This window comes from Protomyctophum bolini (genome assembly GCF_963924005.1).
Source record: "Protomyctophum bolini genome assembly, chromosome: 12".
NCBI classification, from domain to species: Eukaryota; Metazoa; Chordata; class Actinopteri; order Myctophiformes; family Myctophidae; genus Protomyctophum; species Protomyctophum bolini.
In genome coordinates this window covers 17,458,797-17,476,132 of record NC_137873.1, presented here as the reverse complement: position 1 = coordinate 17,476,132, position 17,336 = coordinate 17,458,797, and the positions used below count along the sequence as shown (strand labels likewise).

General features: G+C 43.1%; 1 protein-coding gene across 1 annotated transcript in view; it reads right to left on the bottom strand.

The window, feature by feature from the left end:
- Positions 1-17,336, bottom strand: part of pex5lb (peroxisomal biogenesis factor 5-like b) — a gene marked incomplete at its 3' end in the record, with an annotated part of 65,147 nt that overhangs the window by 28,156 nt on the left and 19,655 nt on the right. The window contains exons 2-6 of the mRNA XM_080778821.1: positions 10,567-10,662; positions 7,798-7,906; positions 5,951-6,247; positions 3,880-3,997; positions 2,998-3,085 (exon numbers count right to left, since the gene is read on the bottom strand). Of these exons, the coding sequence (XP_080634947.1) occupies positions 2,998-3,085; positions 3,880-3,997; positions 5,951-6,247; positions 7,798-7,906; positions 10,567-10,662 (708 nt within the window). The remainder of the gene's footprint in view (positions 1-2,997; positions 3,086-3,879; positions 3,998-5,950; positions 6,248-7,797; positions 7,907-10,566; positions 10,663-17,336) is intronic.

Genomic DNA, 17,336 nt, shown 5'->3' with positions numbered 1-17,336 from the left:
TGAAATGAATTCTGTATAACCACCTTTTTAATCATGGTGGAAATATTTCAAGTGAACAAATAATGTGCACAAGGTGTTTTTTTCCTCTATAGTTCTGAGAAACATGACAGATATAAATATGTCACATGGGCTAGTGACACCCATGCAAAGAAGTGAAGTCACATCATCATGTCCATCCAGACTCCCTACAAGGCCCACTCACATTCAACCCCGGTCACCCCCCAGTGACAGATGTGACGAGAGCCAGATAAAGAAGGAATGCTGTGCCCACCATGGGGAAAAAAGACTAGATGCCATGAAGCTACAACTTGTGACACAACGAACATTTGTGTGGAGAACAACCACGCAACCACTATACACCTGAAGTGCTGGCTTATGAAGTGATCGCTCACAAAAGACAAATCGAGGATCGTAGGATTGGAATTTTCACCCAATAGAATGGGTTTTCGCCCCTACCAGCCATCAGAAGTGTCTTGAGTGTAATTAAAAATACAAATGATCGTGTGACATTGGATACACTTGAATGTAAACCTTGCTCATTCCAGGATATAGTCCATATATGAAAGTCATCTTTTTGTAGTAAATTTGCATAGAGTATAGTATTTCATGTTCTTTGGTGTCAATTAATATTCATATTCATATAAATTAATATTTAGATTCATTGACAAAAAACTAAAAGGATGGAATGTAAGAGAAGTTTCGAAATGAGAATACTATCCACCTGTTGGCTGTCCGTCAGAGGACCTATTCTTACAGGAGGCCAATGTCTGACCATGTTTGACCACTACTGACCACACCTTCAATGTATTTTCTGCTCTCATGTGTGTATAAAGGAGAGCAATGTATAGGGCTCGTGAGGCTTGCATGCGTGCAGTCTCCCTGGGCTCGTGATCCCTTGTATTAAATAGTATCATTGTTTCATGCCACTCTCTGCCCTGTGTATTTCTTAATGACTCTGATTTGAGTTCTAAAAATATCTTTGACAGTTCTACTCCACTACAACTCGGATCCAGATGTTGTACTTTATTTTTAAACTTTAGGTACTTGTTACTTTGTAGATTTTGATTACTTTTACAAAACACTTCAGCCCTATATAGCCTACATTGAAAATCGCCGATCTACAAACTTGAAAAGTTGAAAAGGGACATTCTGCATAATGAGTATACTTTCACTTTTGGTACTTAAAGTACATTTCGATACGAATACCTTTGTACTTTTACTCAAGTAAATTTGAATTCCAGCCACTTACTTGTAACAGAGTATTTCTACATTGCAGTATAGGCTATCGATACTTAAATATATAATTGTGAATACTTTTTCCACCACTGGAAAAAAGAAGAGTGAGTCTGCAGTTCTGCCTGCAATGGGGACTTTATTCCACAGTTTGTGAGTCAGAAGGGAGAAGAGGATGTGTGGCGGGTGTTGCAGGGAGAAGGCTCCAGTGTTAGCTGATCTCGCTGAGCAGGAACGGCCGTATAGGGTTGGATGGTTTGGTTGTATCGTGAGCCATCCCCAGAGAGGTTTGTACTGAACGGCCGTATAGGGTTGGATGGTTTGGTTGTATCGTGAGCCATCCCCAGAGAGGTTTGAACTATCAGGGTTCCAACACATTTTTACCAATGAATTTCCCAAACTTTTCCAGAATGTTGAACCCAATTTCCAGACCTATATAACAATCATTCAGCGCAATAATGAGTGTCTTTACTCCTATGTGCACATGCCCAAAGACAGGCAGTGTAGCAAAAACGAAGCATAGAAGACATAAGGTATATAAGGACGCATTTAGCGTCTGCTAAATGCCTAAATTGTAAATTGTAATTCCATTCCAAATCTAGGGCATAGGATCACGCTGTGGAGCTTGAAGATCTGTTCTTTTTGTCACGCCCAGTACACATTAGGCTGCAATCATGCAGCCGGTTTGGCAAAAAATGACTTTACCGTATATATTATGTTACATATTTCGTGTAATGTTATACATGTTTTGGAAAAATGTATGTATGTTTTCCAGGACATTGGATACTTTCCAGGACCCTTAATGAATAATGAAAGCTTTCTTTTCTTTTCTTTCTTTTCTTTTGCCTACTATAGATAAGGACAGCAATCTGGAAGCCAATGAAGGGAATGGGAAAGTGGGAGACAATTTTAGGTGGTTGAAATCCAGGCGTGCTGCAGCATTTCTGGATCGTTTGGGAGGTTTTGCTTCGGTTAGCATGCCAAGAGGCCATCCACGAGGAGAGTTACAGTAGTCGAGCTCGGATGACTGAGGCCTGCCATGGATTACTGTTTTGGAGTTGGGCAGATGTGTGCCTTGAAGCATCGGCCCTCAAAGTGAGGTCCGGGGAACCCCAGGAGTTCTTGGGGAGATTCCAAGGGTTCCCCAGATGGGCCACCGTGGCCAAATATATTTTGACGTGGGGGTCCTTGGCACGAAAAAGTTTGAGAACCACGGCCATGAAGGACTCAAGGAATGCTCTTGGCAGTCGGAAGAGAAGGCCCCAGGGAGTTGGCGACGGAAAGGATGCGACGCTGCAGGTGGTTAGAACTCACCTCCTATGAGACTACACGCCCACACTGAGTCTCATTCTCCTTCCCCGGGGTCCCTCGCCTCTGCATTCCATCCACGTGTTTATGAATCATCACTCTACTGGTGAAGTGAAAACCTGCAACTTCACTCTAGATCCAAAGTAATGTTTCTGTCATCTGAGATGTCTGCTGGTCATCTACCACAGGAAACTGCTGTCTGAAGACCAGCTGTCTACTACTTTAAGTACCATCCACCAACTGGGCGTGCGTGCGTGCGTGAGAGGCAGAAATATGAAATAAGAAACACATGCAGAGGTCACTGTCACCCAAGGACAGATGACTCATACAGAACTGCAGGGGGGGCGATGAAGATGAGTTGGACTGACTTTGTGTGTGTGTGTGTGTGTGTGTGTGTGTGTGTGTGTGTGTGTGTGTGGGGGGGGAGGGGGGCTGACAAAGTCGAGTTGTACTCACCTGTGGGGAACTGATGAAGTCCATGTCGTCCAGACTGTGGACCTCAAAGCTGTTCTTAGAGGTAGCAGCTGTTTTAAACTCTGCAGACCTGCAAGGAGACAGGAAGACATTCATTTAAACCTCTCATTAAGTTAAGATTTATCTCCATTTGTGAACAATAAATGTTTTAATCCACAATATACCACATTTCATCATATATTATTCAGCTCATCATCTGAACTGGTTCAAATTAAATTCATCTGTATAGTACTGAAGTTCTTGTTTTAACCATGGTTTTGCTCAGGGACAGGGACACAAACATTTAAGAAACACATGAAAGCAAAACAATAATGTATTTCTTAAGTTGTGATTTGTCACGACAATAATAAAAATAATTGAATTTCAGGGCTGTATGTGAGCTTACTAACAATGTAAAACCTTAACCTAATATGGATGTGTTTGTGTGCTTGGCTAGATTTCTTGCAGTCAGAGCAGGCTATCTTGCATATTTTCTTGCATATTTGCATAATGGACATTAGAGCAAAGCATAAATTAAAGTCCCAGATGGACCAAAACAGAAAAGTAAAAGTCTGGAATAGATCCCAAATGGGGGTTTGTGGCATAATGAATGCCCTTGATCACACAAAAGCATCATAAGTAGCAGATCTACAAGCACGTTTCAAGCTTGTAGATCTGCAAACTTTTCACGCTTTTGAATTTGAGTAACTGTTTTGGTTTCCACCCGACAGAGATTATATCATCAAACTGGTGGTCCTTGAATAAGGCTGATGAGAACCACTGGTCTGGATGCTGCTGGACTAAAACATGCCAGGTGTTGGCTGACCACAGCAGTTCACTGGAGCGGTGATGGGACTAAAACAAACATGGCAGGTGTTGGCTTACCACAGCAGCTCACTGGAGGAGTGATGGGAGGTGCACCTCTTTTCATATCTCCTCCTCCTGCCTTCCAGCTGAAGACTCACCTCCTCCCATTTCTCCATCGGAGGAGACGACATGCCCACTGCAGAGGGACAGAGCAGAAACGTGTTTGACATTTTATTTGATTATACTTTATTTTTCAAAAGGTCCCAGGAGGCTATGGGACAGGAACTATAGCATGCCAAGTACAATGCTACAGTACTGCCCCTCTTGTGGCTCATGAGTGTCATGGTACGAGTTCACTTCACTTCCATTCCATTCACTGGTTCTAAATATACATGTTGACAACGTCCAACGAGTAAAGAAAATGTGAGAAATGTTGTTTAACCAATAATTTCCTCTTTTAGCTGGGGAAATGATTGCTCTGTGATTATCTATTCACAAAAATGACACAGTTGTCATTCACTGAAAGCAAACACTAAAGCATTTGGTAATCTAGGTTCTTGGCTTGATGGCAGCCTGCACAAGAAATAGAGATGCTGGTAATTTGCGAGATAAGCTGTGGACAGAGGACACACACACGCACGCACGCACTCACGCACGCACGCACGCACGCACGCACGCACTAAATGCAAGATTCTCATGCCAGAGATTAATAAAACGTATACATATTAAGATGACAGTACTATTGTATATAAATTATGAAGACTTACAGTGAACAGTGTATATCTAAATATGCAGGTTTTCAGTGACATCCAACTCCAGTATTATTCTTCATCTATCATTTACTGTAAATATATATATATATATATATATATATATATATATATATATATATATATCTGTAGCTGATCTGTGACCCTATACTGTCCTATAGGATCGATGTCTCAGCTCATCTTACTTTCTCAAGTTTTAGAAATGAGACGTTTAAACTTCACATGCAGTGTCACTGTTGAATTATGCTATCTCATCGCTTGGCCATGTAACAATAAATGTAGCAAACACTGCAAGTACATTCTGTTTTGATGTACGTTATGTGCCTTTCTGATTTAAATATGTTGGGCTTTTATATGCCTATATTGATAGACTGAAATGGGGAGAGAGAGATGGGGAGTGACACGCAGCAAAGGTCTAATGCATATCAAACTGGTGGTCTATGAAATTCAAAAGGTTGAGAATTACTGTAATGTAACTGTTCAAAACTGTATTGTAGTACCACTAGACTTTTGAACAATGTTTACTTGTCAGCAATTAGACGAGGAGTGACAAGTCTGACACTGCACAGACTGAACTCATTTATGTTTTAATAGGGACCTTTTCTTTATATTCATACATGTCATGCACTGTATCATTAGTGATTTAGTGCACTTTATGCGCTTCTCTTTCTCTATCCTTTATTCCTTTCTAACTGCATTGATGAGCCTGTACAACCAAGTTTATGACCCACCTTACTTGTAATGTGACGTGACAATAAGTTTGATTCTGATTCTGGTATCTGAATCTGCATCTGCTGCCGCGCACTACAGCACATTTTGGGTGTGCAACGTGTTCCGTTCATTTTTCCAAAGTCTGTAGCAGGTCATCTGTGACTGTAGGTAGGGGGATAAAGATCAGTCAGAATATAGCTCGGAACGCTTTGTCAGTCGTGAAGTGAGTGACAACCTCATTATGTTAACAGCAGGGATTAACTCCAGAGCCTGCACTCTGCACAAAGCACTCTCGACCAAATGAAGTGCACCGCCACCAACCCAGAGAGAATTCATTTTGTCTGAATAATTAATATACAAGCAGGAAGGGTGCACGGCGGTATTGCGAAGGTGCAGCGGATTGAAGCTGAAGGGAGAGGTCACGCAACCTCGACCAAACAAAGGTCATCTTCAGGGATTCAGAGGAACACAGTCTGTCTATGTACAGTATCCTTGCTGTCGGGGGGAGAGATCTCCTATCTGCAGCTTCCAACTTTTTGTGTTTTGTTTTGGTAAATTAACGCCCTGCTTGATCATACTACAGAGACCAGTTGACTAAGTCACGCACGCACACACACACACACACACACACACACACACACACACACACACACACACACACACTGTACCCGAGTCTATGGAGCGTTCGGGGGGCGTCCGTGGGCTGGGTGTCCGATGTTCCATGTCCACCTGGATCAGCTCGGGGTCCTCCACTCTCTTCCTGCGCAGGGGGCTGCCCCGGATGCTGCTGGCCCTGCTGCCCAGGCCATCCGGGCTGCCCCGGATGCTGCTGGCCCTGCTGCCCAGGCCAGGAGGACACCTCTTCTCCTTGCTACTCCCCTTCCTCCTGATGCCCACTGGCGCCGCACACTCCCCCGGTCCCACCGGCTCGCTCAGATCCACCAGGTCTAGAGCTGTGGACAGGACTGCAGAACGAATGCACGGATGTTGGTCTGCTCCATTGTGTGCTGCCTACAACACTAAACATGGGTGATTTTCACCCGGACGATTATATTTTTACAATTTTCATAATGTTGCTGATGTCTGAGGTGGGTGGGTCTTTCAGTACCTTCATGATGCTCAGAGACATCATACATAGAAGGCAGGTTTGTTTCCCTGCCCACATTGCTGGTTTTTCCTACGGGTAAATTTCACCCATGTTTAGTGGGTTTTCTCTTCACTGGACCATTCTCACATGTCTTAGGAAAGGAGAAATTCCCAACTTAATTTCTCATTTTTTTAGGAATATAAAAAAATATATATGCACGTCTTTCACAGATTTTGACCCCCCTATGATAGCCCCCCCATGTTTAGTTTTTTTGTACCTCAAGTTGCCATGTATACTTTGAGAAATATTTTTGATGGAATATTTTATATTGGGTAAAATATACCTGTGTTTAGTGTAACAAAAAATATGTTTAGTGTTCTAACGGCCTGGTTGCTGTTGCTATAATTAATATTGCTAGCAAAACTATGCTAGCAGGCTGAGAGCAGTCTTTGTTCATCATAAGTACTTGAGTCTTTTTGCGTGTACAGGGACCTATGCTTGCAGTGCGCTAGTTTACAATTAATAAGCCCTAATCTAATTCATTGTATATATCTATGCCCCTTTTTTTGGTCTGTGACATTTTTGCTATTTTTGGGGGGATGTATTAATTTATTATAATTTAAATGTATAGAGCACGGAAGTCCTGACATCACTGACGTCAGTAGAGGGCGCCAGTCCACAGGTTTGTGTACTTTTTATTTGCATTGACTCACTCATATGGTTATGAAGCATCGACTGAAGGTTGAAATGTACAAATATACCCAAAGAGTAACACAATAAGCGCTAGAAACGAGTCAAACAACCCAGAGACTACAGTACATTTCCGGGTAGGCGGGGTGGCTGCAGCTGCCCGTTGCACAACAGAAACTGACATGTTAATTAAGTTGTTTAAAAAAAAAAATATTGTTAATGTTTCGAGGTTATTACGAGTCGAATCACTGCCAGCTAAGCTTACGTCAACGAGGAATCTCAGGAACGCAGTGTGTTGACAGCTGGGCAACGTATATCAGCAGCGACATTGCTTTCATACCCTTGTAGTTTCAAGGCTTTTGTGGCCACATTAATTCCATTTTCTCCAGAAACTGGCTGTATCAAATATTAATGGACATCATTAACGACGCACAGCCACCCCCCTGACAGAAAGGCCGGGATGATCGGTTTATTTTTCAAGAGAAATACCACAGAAACCTGGCTGGAGCAAAAAATGTGTGGGGGGAATAGCTGCAGATTGCAGACTCTCAACATACAGGAGACAGAATAGTGTCCTTGATGCAGTGAACGAGCACTGTTGTCATTTGTCAATCTGCAATATAACGGGCCGGGTGCGTACATTTAAATGTGACACCTGAATTTACCCACGTCTGTCTAGAGGAGAGGAGAGGAGAGGAGAGGAGAGGAGAGGAGAGGAGAGGAGAGGAGAGGGTGTACCTGCTGTGTTGGAGGTGACGGGCCGGGGGGCGGGACCATCAACACGACTCTCAGACTGGAAGTCATCGATGGACGGACTCAACAGGGGACGACTCTCCTGCTGCTCTCTCTGAGAGAGAGAGAGAGAGAGAGAGAGAGAGAGAGAGAGAGATAGAGAGAGAGAGAGAGGGGGGGGAGAGAGAGAGAGGGGGAGAGAGGGAGAGGGGGGGGGGGGATAGGGGGAGAGAGGGAGAGCGGGAGAGAGGGGGGGGAGGGAGAGAGAGAGTCTCAAAGCCCGGTTTGTTCAGACTGACTGGATGTAAATATGACACTTTATCTGTGTCTGGTAGCTCTGCCTCCTCGTCCTAACACATACATGCGCGCGCGCACACACACACACACACACACACACACACACACACACACACACACACACACACACACACACACCAGGGGCGTATCCACACCTGGTCCTACTTGGGCCTAGGCCCAGGTATTTCCGAACTCGGCCCAGCAAAAAATAAAATAAAATCTTTTTTCATAATGTGAATGCATTCAATTTAGCAAAATATGGCAGTGGGTGTATTATTATTATTATTCATTTTCCTGGATCCGTAGCCACTGGCATTGCCTAGTTTGTCCATCTGTACCTTGCATGGATTGATTGGTCATGCCTGCCTGATGCCTGACATCATGTGCTTGTTTCTAGAATATGGCAGATTTGTTTGTCTTCACCCCAGAAATCTTCGTTTATGATTAAATATTAATGAGAAGCTTCTCTGAGAGTATCCTAAATGTTAGCCTCACAATGCCAAACGTCTATTGCAAAGTTTTTGGAAAGAAAGGAAGTGAGCAGTCCCTAGAGGAGCTAGCCTACTATAGGCCTACAACAGTTGTATCCTGAGGACTTCAGCTTTACTGGGCAACTCCACAACAGCGTCCGCCCTTGCTTATGGATTACTACATGTTCGAAGACATCAAAGGTCAGAATTGAATTGTAATTTATGCTGAATGGATTTCCATTGATTGTGCCCATGTTGTCTGCTGCTATGCTATGGGGTGCTGGTGCTATCTTGCTAATTTGTAATTTGGAAGTGAGTTGAAAGAAACTAGCTGTTAATTGTTACACTCTGCAGTCTTCATTCAATACTCTACAGTACACTAATACTTCAATACTAGTAGGCTGCTTGGGAGAGTGTGCATGTTGTTGTTTTATGGTTTTTGAGGAGCGCTCCTATGTCCAGCTTTGAGGGTTTGTGTGAACACAAACATTGTGTAAACAGTAAACACAAACATTGAATGCCATTGACAATGGATGGCCAGCTTTGAATGTTTGTGTAAACACAAACATTGTGTAAACACAAACATTGAAGACGAAGGTGCGATTTTTTGTTTACATTTGGGAATGTGATGGGATGAAGTGTCTTGTAGCAGCCTGACATTACACCTGTCAATCTCTAAGACACCTGACTTAATATTTTTAGGAAATTGAAGGCAAACATTAGCTGCAATTTGCAACTCTAGATTTTTTTACAATGGGCTGAATCCAGAGTTGCAATAACCTCCATCAACTTCCTATGCATGTTTTTTGGTTTGTGATCTCCTGGTCTTAAATGACGTTAAACTTACCAACTTTTCAGCTGCAGTCCAAGCTTGAATTATCCTCTTTCAATCTGGTGTCGCTTGTTTATCATAAAAGTCCCCCGTAGAGATGTTATGAGCTACTTTCTGTCCAAAATATTCCAAGAGTGACAATATCGAGCCGCCATTTTGATTTTTGCAACGTGCCGAAAAACAAGATTTTCCCAGGCCAAGGTAATAATTAATTCCTGCATACGCCACTGACACACACACACACACACACACACACACACACACACACACACAGACTGCAGAGTCCTGACCTGTCAAATAACAGTGGGATATAGAACAGCAGCACAAACAGACAGTCACATGATCATGTTCTGATTGGTTGAAGGAGAACACAAATAGTAGAGTTGAGTTCAAATGGAAAGTGACATTTTATTACAACAATGAACTGTTGGATGCGAAGAGACGCACACACGCACACGCACACGCACGTACACACATGCACACACAGACGCACACAGTGTGTCACACACACACACACACACTCATTAACTCACGATCACATCCGACCAAAATAATGTGCCTTGGATTAATTTAATACTAAATATAATCCAATGCAGTTTCAGATACATTAAACTGGAGAGAGACAGACAGACAGACAGACAGACAGACAGACAGACAGACAGACGGTGGAATTGATCAGTGTAAATGACTGATCGGATGCTGATAGCAGGATCATTTACGTCCTCGGTTGACAAACTGATCCTCGCACAGACACAACAGTCACGGTGTTTACTAGGGCCAGGCAATGAACCCAAACATCTAAACGTTTTCCCCTTACATAATTATGAAATAATCGATATTCTTTTTTTCATTTTCTTTTTTTATATATATAATTGACAAAAACAATTAGTCTGACTAACCACTGGGGTCCCATATTCTGGGAAAACCTTCGCTGAAAATAGCCGCTCAACAAGCTCACAGCGTGTTTGCTTGTGGATTTACTTGGCGATCTGCAAGGTCACGACTTATCGCCTCGATTGTAACGGAGGCAAAAGATTGAAAACAACCGTGATTTTGAAGTCACACCGCCCAGCCCTAGTGTGTACAGCACCACTATACCAACCCAAACAGGAAGTGTTGGCCACGCCCCCACACGGCCAGCCACTTCCTGGCGGGTGGCGGTCTCGTCATGCCCACCTTGGTTGTCACGGTGAGGAGGCTATTCCCTTCAGAGGAGGCCTTTTTACCAGGAAGCTCCTTCATCACCATGGCAACGACCCTTTCACCTTTTCCCTAATGCAACAGGGAGATCGACAAAGTGAGGGGAAGGGTCGTCAGTGGTCGTCAGTTGTTCCCACATGCTGTCTATGAAAGCATTGTTACAACAACATAGACAAACCTACCAAAACTTCCAAACTTTAGTTTGACGTTTAGAAGGACCAGAATAACACAATGAAATCACCATTTGCTTTGTAAATAGTACAAGGCCTGATTTATGCTTGGTGGCGTGCCAGTGTCAACACAGCGGAACTAGTGAATGCTCATTCACTATTTTCACCGTGCAACAAATGGCGCACAACCAACCACGAATCAGGTTCAAGGATTCTGACTGCTCAAGGGTCACTGTTTTGTCAACCAAGGACACAATTTACCTGCAATCCTTCAGTTCAAATGTTCAAATGTGGGACAAATAAACAAATTCACCAAATGTTTTTTTCTTGTAGTGGTTGTTGTTGAAGATACTATCCCTGAGATTAAACATCCTTCCGGGAATTTGAACCTACGTCTCCCCCGGCAGTGTAAATTAAATCTCTACCCAGTGATCTAAGACAGCCTGCCCGCTTGGCCTGAGGAGCTTTTGTGCTTTGAGCTTCAGCCTATACCACTTGTCAACCACTAGTGTTCCCACTAGAAATCATAGTATATTGTATCAACACACTCTACCATACAGATGATCAAAATAACATTTTAGTAGTTCTATAGTTCTAAAAGTTCTAGATTGCGGCTTTGAGGGAATGGAAATCCTAGTCTGATTGTGTGGTATGTTTTCCTGTACCAACGGGCAAAAACATGGCAGCCTTAGCTGTATTAGCCCCTACACCATGATTTAACAATGTGATATTGCCTAACCTAAACCTAACACACCTCTTATGAATTCTTTAAGACACGCATGCGGTATATATTTGGGAGCATATATGGCCTAATCGGCCATTGTTATGGAGGTGTAAAGAGCACATGCTTTAACTGTTTTGGCATTCTTTACTTTTTTGATGAGTTCAAATACCTCACAAGCTCACAACTTGTCAATGTGGAATTGGCTATTTTCACAATTTTAAAATGTTTTTTTCGAAATTGTATAAAATGCCCCCAAGTTTAGGCATAAGTGGCATAAGATGGCTAACAAGATAGGGCCCGAAAACTTAAATGCCCTTGTGGAATTACTTAAGAAGGGGGTGCTCTAGAGACGAAATGGATGGTACGTACTGATTTAGGTCCAGTTGTATATTTACAGCATGTGGCACCAGGTGAATGCCATTCATTTGCTGGTAGGTTACGCGCAAATGTTTCGGACAAACAGGACAATGATGATAATGTCCTGACCAAGGTCCTTCTTTGACCTTGAAACAATGATAAATAAAGCAGAGGCAGTGTAGGGGGGAGGGAATGCAGTATGTTTGAAAGGTTTTATCTAGGGGATTTACTCACAGCAACAAAAAACCTTTTTGAGAGAGTGCACCTTGATCTCCTCGGATATACTTTCACTGTTTCGCAACAGTTAGTCAGGACCCATTTGTGAGTCACGGACAAATTTATGGCTTATTTATGGCTCGAGTAAAAATCCCTTTTCCTTTTCCTACAAAAAGAACAATGTATATATATATATTATATATATATATATATATATAATCAAAGGTTTTTGTTTTTGGTTATTTAAAACAAATCTAAGAAATTCCATGATATAGTGAAAAGAGCCGATCTACTACAACGGCATTGAACCAAAGTGTTGAGTACTCGGTAAACAAACTGAGTAAAATACTACACTAAAATAATAGGACTAGTATGTCTTGCACGCACGCACTGAGTATCCAGTGTATATTGACACTTATAGCAGGGAGCACTCAACAGAGAGGAGTGATCATCCTGGGTACAGCATAAGATGTAGGCAATTTGACAGCCATGTTGATTTATAGGCAACAAGTGAAGAGTGTGTGTGTGTGTGTGCGCACACACACACACACACACACACACACACACACCCAGGTTCGTGTACTTTTTATTTGCATTGTAATCTGCATAGGGGGAATTTAGATCGCCTCATATAAGAACTGTGTTTGAAAAATAAACCGATCACCCCGGCCTTTTCAATCATATGGATATGAAGCATCGACTGAAGGTGGAAATGTACAACTACAAATATACCCAAAGAGTAACAAAATAAGCGAAATAAACGAGTCAAACAACCCAGAGACTACATTTCCGGGTTGGAATGTTAATTACGTTTTTTTTTTAATTGATATTTAATCGTGGTTAGTACGAGTCGAGTCACCACCAGCTGAGCTTACGTCAACGAGGAATCTCAGGAACGCAATGTGTTGACAGCTGGGCGTGACGTATATTAGCAGCGACATTGCCTTCATATGTATTTTCAAGGCATTTGCAGCCACATTAATCTAAATGTGTTTCTCCAGAAACTGTCTGTATCAAATATGAATGGACATCATTAACGACGCACAGCCACTCCCCTGACAGAAAGGCCGGGGTGGTCGGTTTCTTTTTCAAACACAGTTCTTATATGAAGCGACCTAAAATCGCCCCATGGAGATTTCACTGCAAATAAAAAAACACATGAACCTGTGTATTGGCGCCCTCTACAGCTGCTCTATAGCAGTGGTTCCCAAACTGGTGGTGCGTGCACCCCTTGTGGTGAGCGAGCGCCTTCTAGGGGGTGTGTGACATGAAATATCTAATGGTGGTGCTATGGTTTTATTTTAAATATAGTAACATATTATGCCAATATATGGCAAGTAATGCAGCATATACTGTAGCCTATGCCTATATGCCTATGCCTATATGCCTATGACATATTCAGGTTCATATATGTGCATATATGTGGATAAAAAGGAAATATAATATATATCTCTAGCTAGGTCGGGAGGTAACGGGGGGTGCATGGCCAAAAAGGTTTGGGAACCGCTGCTCTATAGGAAGGTTGTGGGGCAGTTAAAATGAATATAAAATATCTACATTAAATACTGAATCAAGCAACTTAAAAACTTTCTGGGGTGTTCACAATTCACATAAGCCTGAGACGATAACATTACCAAAAGTTTTTTTTAAAGTGAAATATACCTTTTAATGAAATAAAATAACTGGCTTGACTTAATTAGAAGGAAACCAAAACACGCACGCACACAGACATCTGTTTCACCTCCAGAGCACAGCAAACTGCACAGCAAACTGACACGAAAGGTGAAACAGATCATTAGCATTACCGTTGTACCGTAAAGTGTATTTATTTATTTTGTCAGTGAGCATCTGACAAGAAAGTTGCTCGTTTTTTTGGGGCGTAGTGATATGGACACAAAAAACATAGTTCCGTGTGATAGAGGAGTAAAAAATGAACGAAAGTTGCACAATATAGTAGAAATAGATCAACAATACAAATGTGGGTAGTTTTGTGAATTAATTAACTTTTAATGCGTGGCCCCCTGTGCCCTGCACATTAATATTTCACCAAAAATAGAGCAAAACTCCCACCACAGTGCCTTGCTCGGGAGGGGGGTGGTGGTCATTTACTTCCCCACCCAGATTATTCGTGCCACTACAGGGAATCGAACCGAGAACCTTGCGGTAACAAGTGTGCTCCCCTAACCTGCTCCCGATATGAACATACGCACGCACGCACGTGTGCGCACACACACACACACACACACACACACACACACACACACACACACAAACACACACAAACACGTTTATATATACCGGTATACAACTACATGATCGAAACCAGCACATGTGCGTGTGTTTCAATGCAAAGAGAGTGTACGTACAGGCATGGCTGGTTTCTACACATACCGTAACCATATATTATTATTATGTACATATTATGTAAAATTCGACCCATAAAGCCTGGCTGTGACGCAAGTGTGAAGTGATTAAATCATGTAAATGACTGAACCATAAGTGAGCTGTGATCACAGAGAATAGAAACCTGTGAATGGTTGAATGAAGCCAGCAGGGTTCTGACTCTGTCAGCCTCCAGACCAGATGGTCATCACTTTAAATCCATCCCTCAACTAATGGGGATTTTGACATTATTGTATTTTGTATTTTTAAGGGGGGTAGGGGGGGGGGGGGGGGTGAAAGGAAGTGGAGAGAATAACCAAGAGAGAGAGAGAGAGAGAGATGTACAGTATGGAAAGAAAGAAAGTCATGCTGAGAAAGAGAGAGAGGCTAACAAAGTGCAAGGAGTGTGAGAAAGTGAAAGAAAGAGTGTGTGTGTGTGTGTGTGTGTGTGTGTGTGTGTGTGCGCGTGTGTGTGTGTGTGTGTGTGTGTGTGTGTGAGCCTGTGTGTGCACCAGCCTGTGTGCTGGGGAAAGAGTAGGGGGAGTAAAAGAAGAATGGTCATCGGTTTAAATCCCTAAACTCAATTCTTTGGGGGGAGACATGTAGTGGAAGTGGAGAGAAAACAGGAAAGGTGGTAGGTATGGGGAATGACGTACAGAAAATGGTTCTAGCCTTCAGGGGAATTGAACCGGGGACCCACACGCCCTCTAACAGCCCTTGAGCGAGACATCCATTGTGCTCGGAAGTGCAACTGCACATGTGGTATGAACCAGTGGTTGTCAAAGCACCTTGATGAGGTGCCGGGTTGGTCCCATGCAGCAAAAACATTTTGATACAGCATCACAATCATTTTAACCCGTACTCTATTTATCTTAAGCCATTTATCCATATTCCATATCACGGCATGAAAAGGTTTGTACAGCATTAGGCTGCTGTGTGGACTGGACACTGAGGATGGTTCCAGAGACCAGTGGTTCACAAAGTGGGGTCCTTTGGGGGGGGGTCCTTCCAGGTAAATGATTGATGCCGCTAGTTAGGAACCAAATGGTTCCTTCCAGGTCTGTAACTTTGAGAGTTATGGGGGGGCAGTGGCCCTTAATGCAATCCAACCTGGTGGTCCTTGAAATTAAAAGGTTTGAGAAGGACTGACACACCTCAGTCTCCAATCACACACCGCTGGTCTAGGACCTCATCCACCACAGCCTTTTCTCCTGTCGCTCCTACACGGTCTGTCTCTCAGCTGTCCTACTGTCCGTCTCTCCTATATACTGTCTCCATCTCAACTTTCCTACTGCCTGTCTCTCCTACACCGTTCATAGCTCTCAGCTCTCCTACACTGTCTGTCTATCCTATGCTGTCTCCATATCAGCTTTCCGTACTGTCAGGTCTCTCTTACATGGGGCGGCAGTGGCTCAGGATTAGTGTAGAAGTGTCCTTGATCAAGACTCTGAACTGAACCCCTAATTGCTCCCGATGAGCAGGTTGGTGCCTTGCATGGTTTCCTCTGCCATCGGTGTATGAATGTGAGAATGTGTGAATGTAATCTATGTAAAGTGCTTTGGATTCAATATATATATATTTACCAGTTACCCCGTATCCCTCTTAGCTTCATTCATGGTCGGCTGCACAACGGTGTCACTTGTAGAAAACAGCATACCTACAAGCCTTCAATGTGTCACGGATGCGACGAAGTATGAATCGGCTTTTACTCGTGCAATATCTTGTCTCACGTGAGTGAGTGGACTCATGTACCAGGTGGGAGGTAATTGGCTCTAATTAGATGCCGTGGGAGTGTTTTTTCAGAACAGCTCAGCTCAGCCACGGAACGGTCCAGCTCAGCACTGCTGGGGGTCTCCAAGGAGCTGACTGTACACTGTCTGCTCAGCACAAGCCAGGGCCAGGGTTATTTATAGGCTCCAAATACACAACCACACTGAAAGATTCCAGAGTCTGGCAACCGACACTGTGTGTGTGTGTGTGTGTGTGTGTGTGTGTGTGTGTGTGTGTGTGTGTGTGTGTGTGTGTGTGTGTGTGTGTGAGACAGACAGAGAGAGAGAGTTGTAGGGGAGAAAGAAAGTCATGTTGAGAAAGACAGAGTGTGAGAAAAACTGCGTGCGTGCGTGCTTGTGTAAGAAAGAGTGGGCGAGGGAGGGAGTAGGATAAGTATGAAAGAAATGTACAGAAATACATTGTGATTTTGTTTTAAAGATTATGCAAATTTATATAAAGTATGCCGTGACCGGCCCGCTTTCATGCACTACTGTACTGGGACATGATTGATGAGTCATTTTGGAGAAAAAAAGCTATACAGTATCAGGTTTCTTAGTGTTTCTTTGGTTGTCATGGATATTTCTTTAGAGGACCAGATGTTCTTCAGGAAGTTGATTAAGGCTTCTCTAGCTTTACCTAGCGGTACATTTACTGGCTGTGACGTCGCCGTCTGTGCCGTCCTGTTTATCTATAATGCTGCCGAGGTAAGTGAGGGAGTCAACTTCCTGAATGGGTTCGTCACCTAGGCCTGCTGTTACTGCATTATTGGTCAGGATCAAAGTTCATCTTCATTAGTGTATGTTTGCTCTTCTTCCTGTTTATTTTAACCCTATCCCCGGGGCCGTCGTTGCCAGCTTGGTTGTCTCATCCTGCATCTGATGGTGATTGTGTGACGGGAGAGCTATAGATCCTCCGCAAAGTCGAGGTCATCGAGTTGTGTCCATCCCCCCAAGGCCAGAGCAGTGTTGGGGGCTTTTTAGTGTGTTTTTAGTAAGTGTTGCTTTTTAAGTGTAGTGGCTTATTTGGGCTTCCTTACTGATGTTGTTTAAACCAGTGTTCTCAAACATTTTCATGTCAAGGACCCCCAAAAATGTTGTCCCCGTCCATCTGAAAATGTGTTGTGCCAG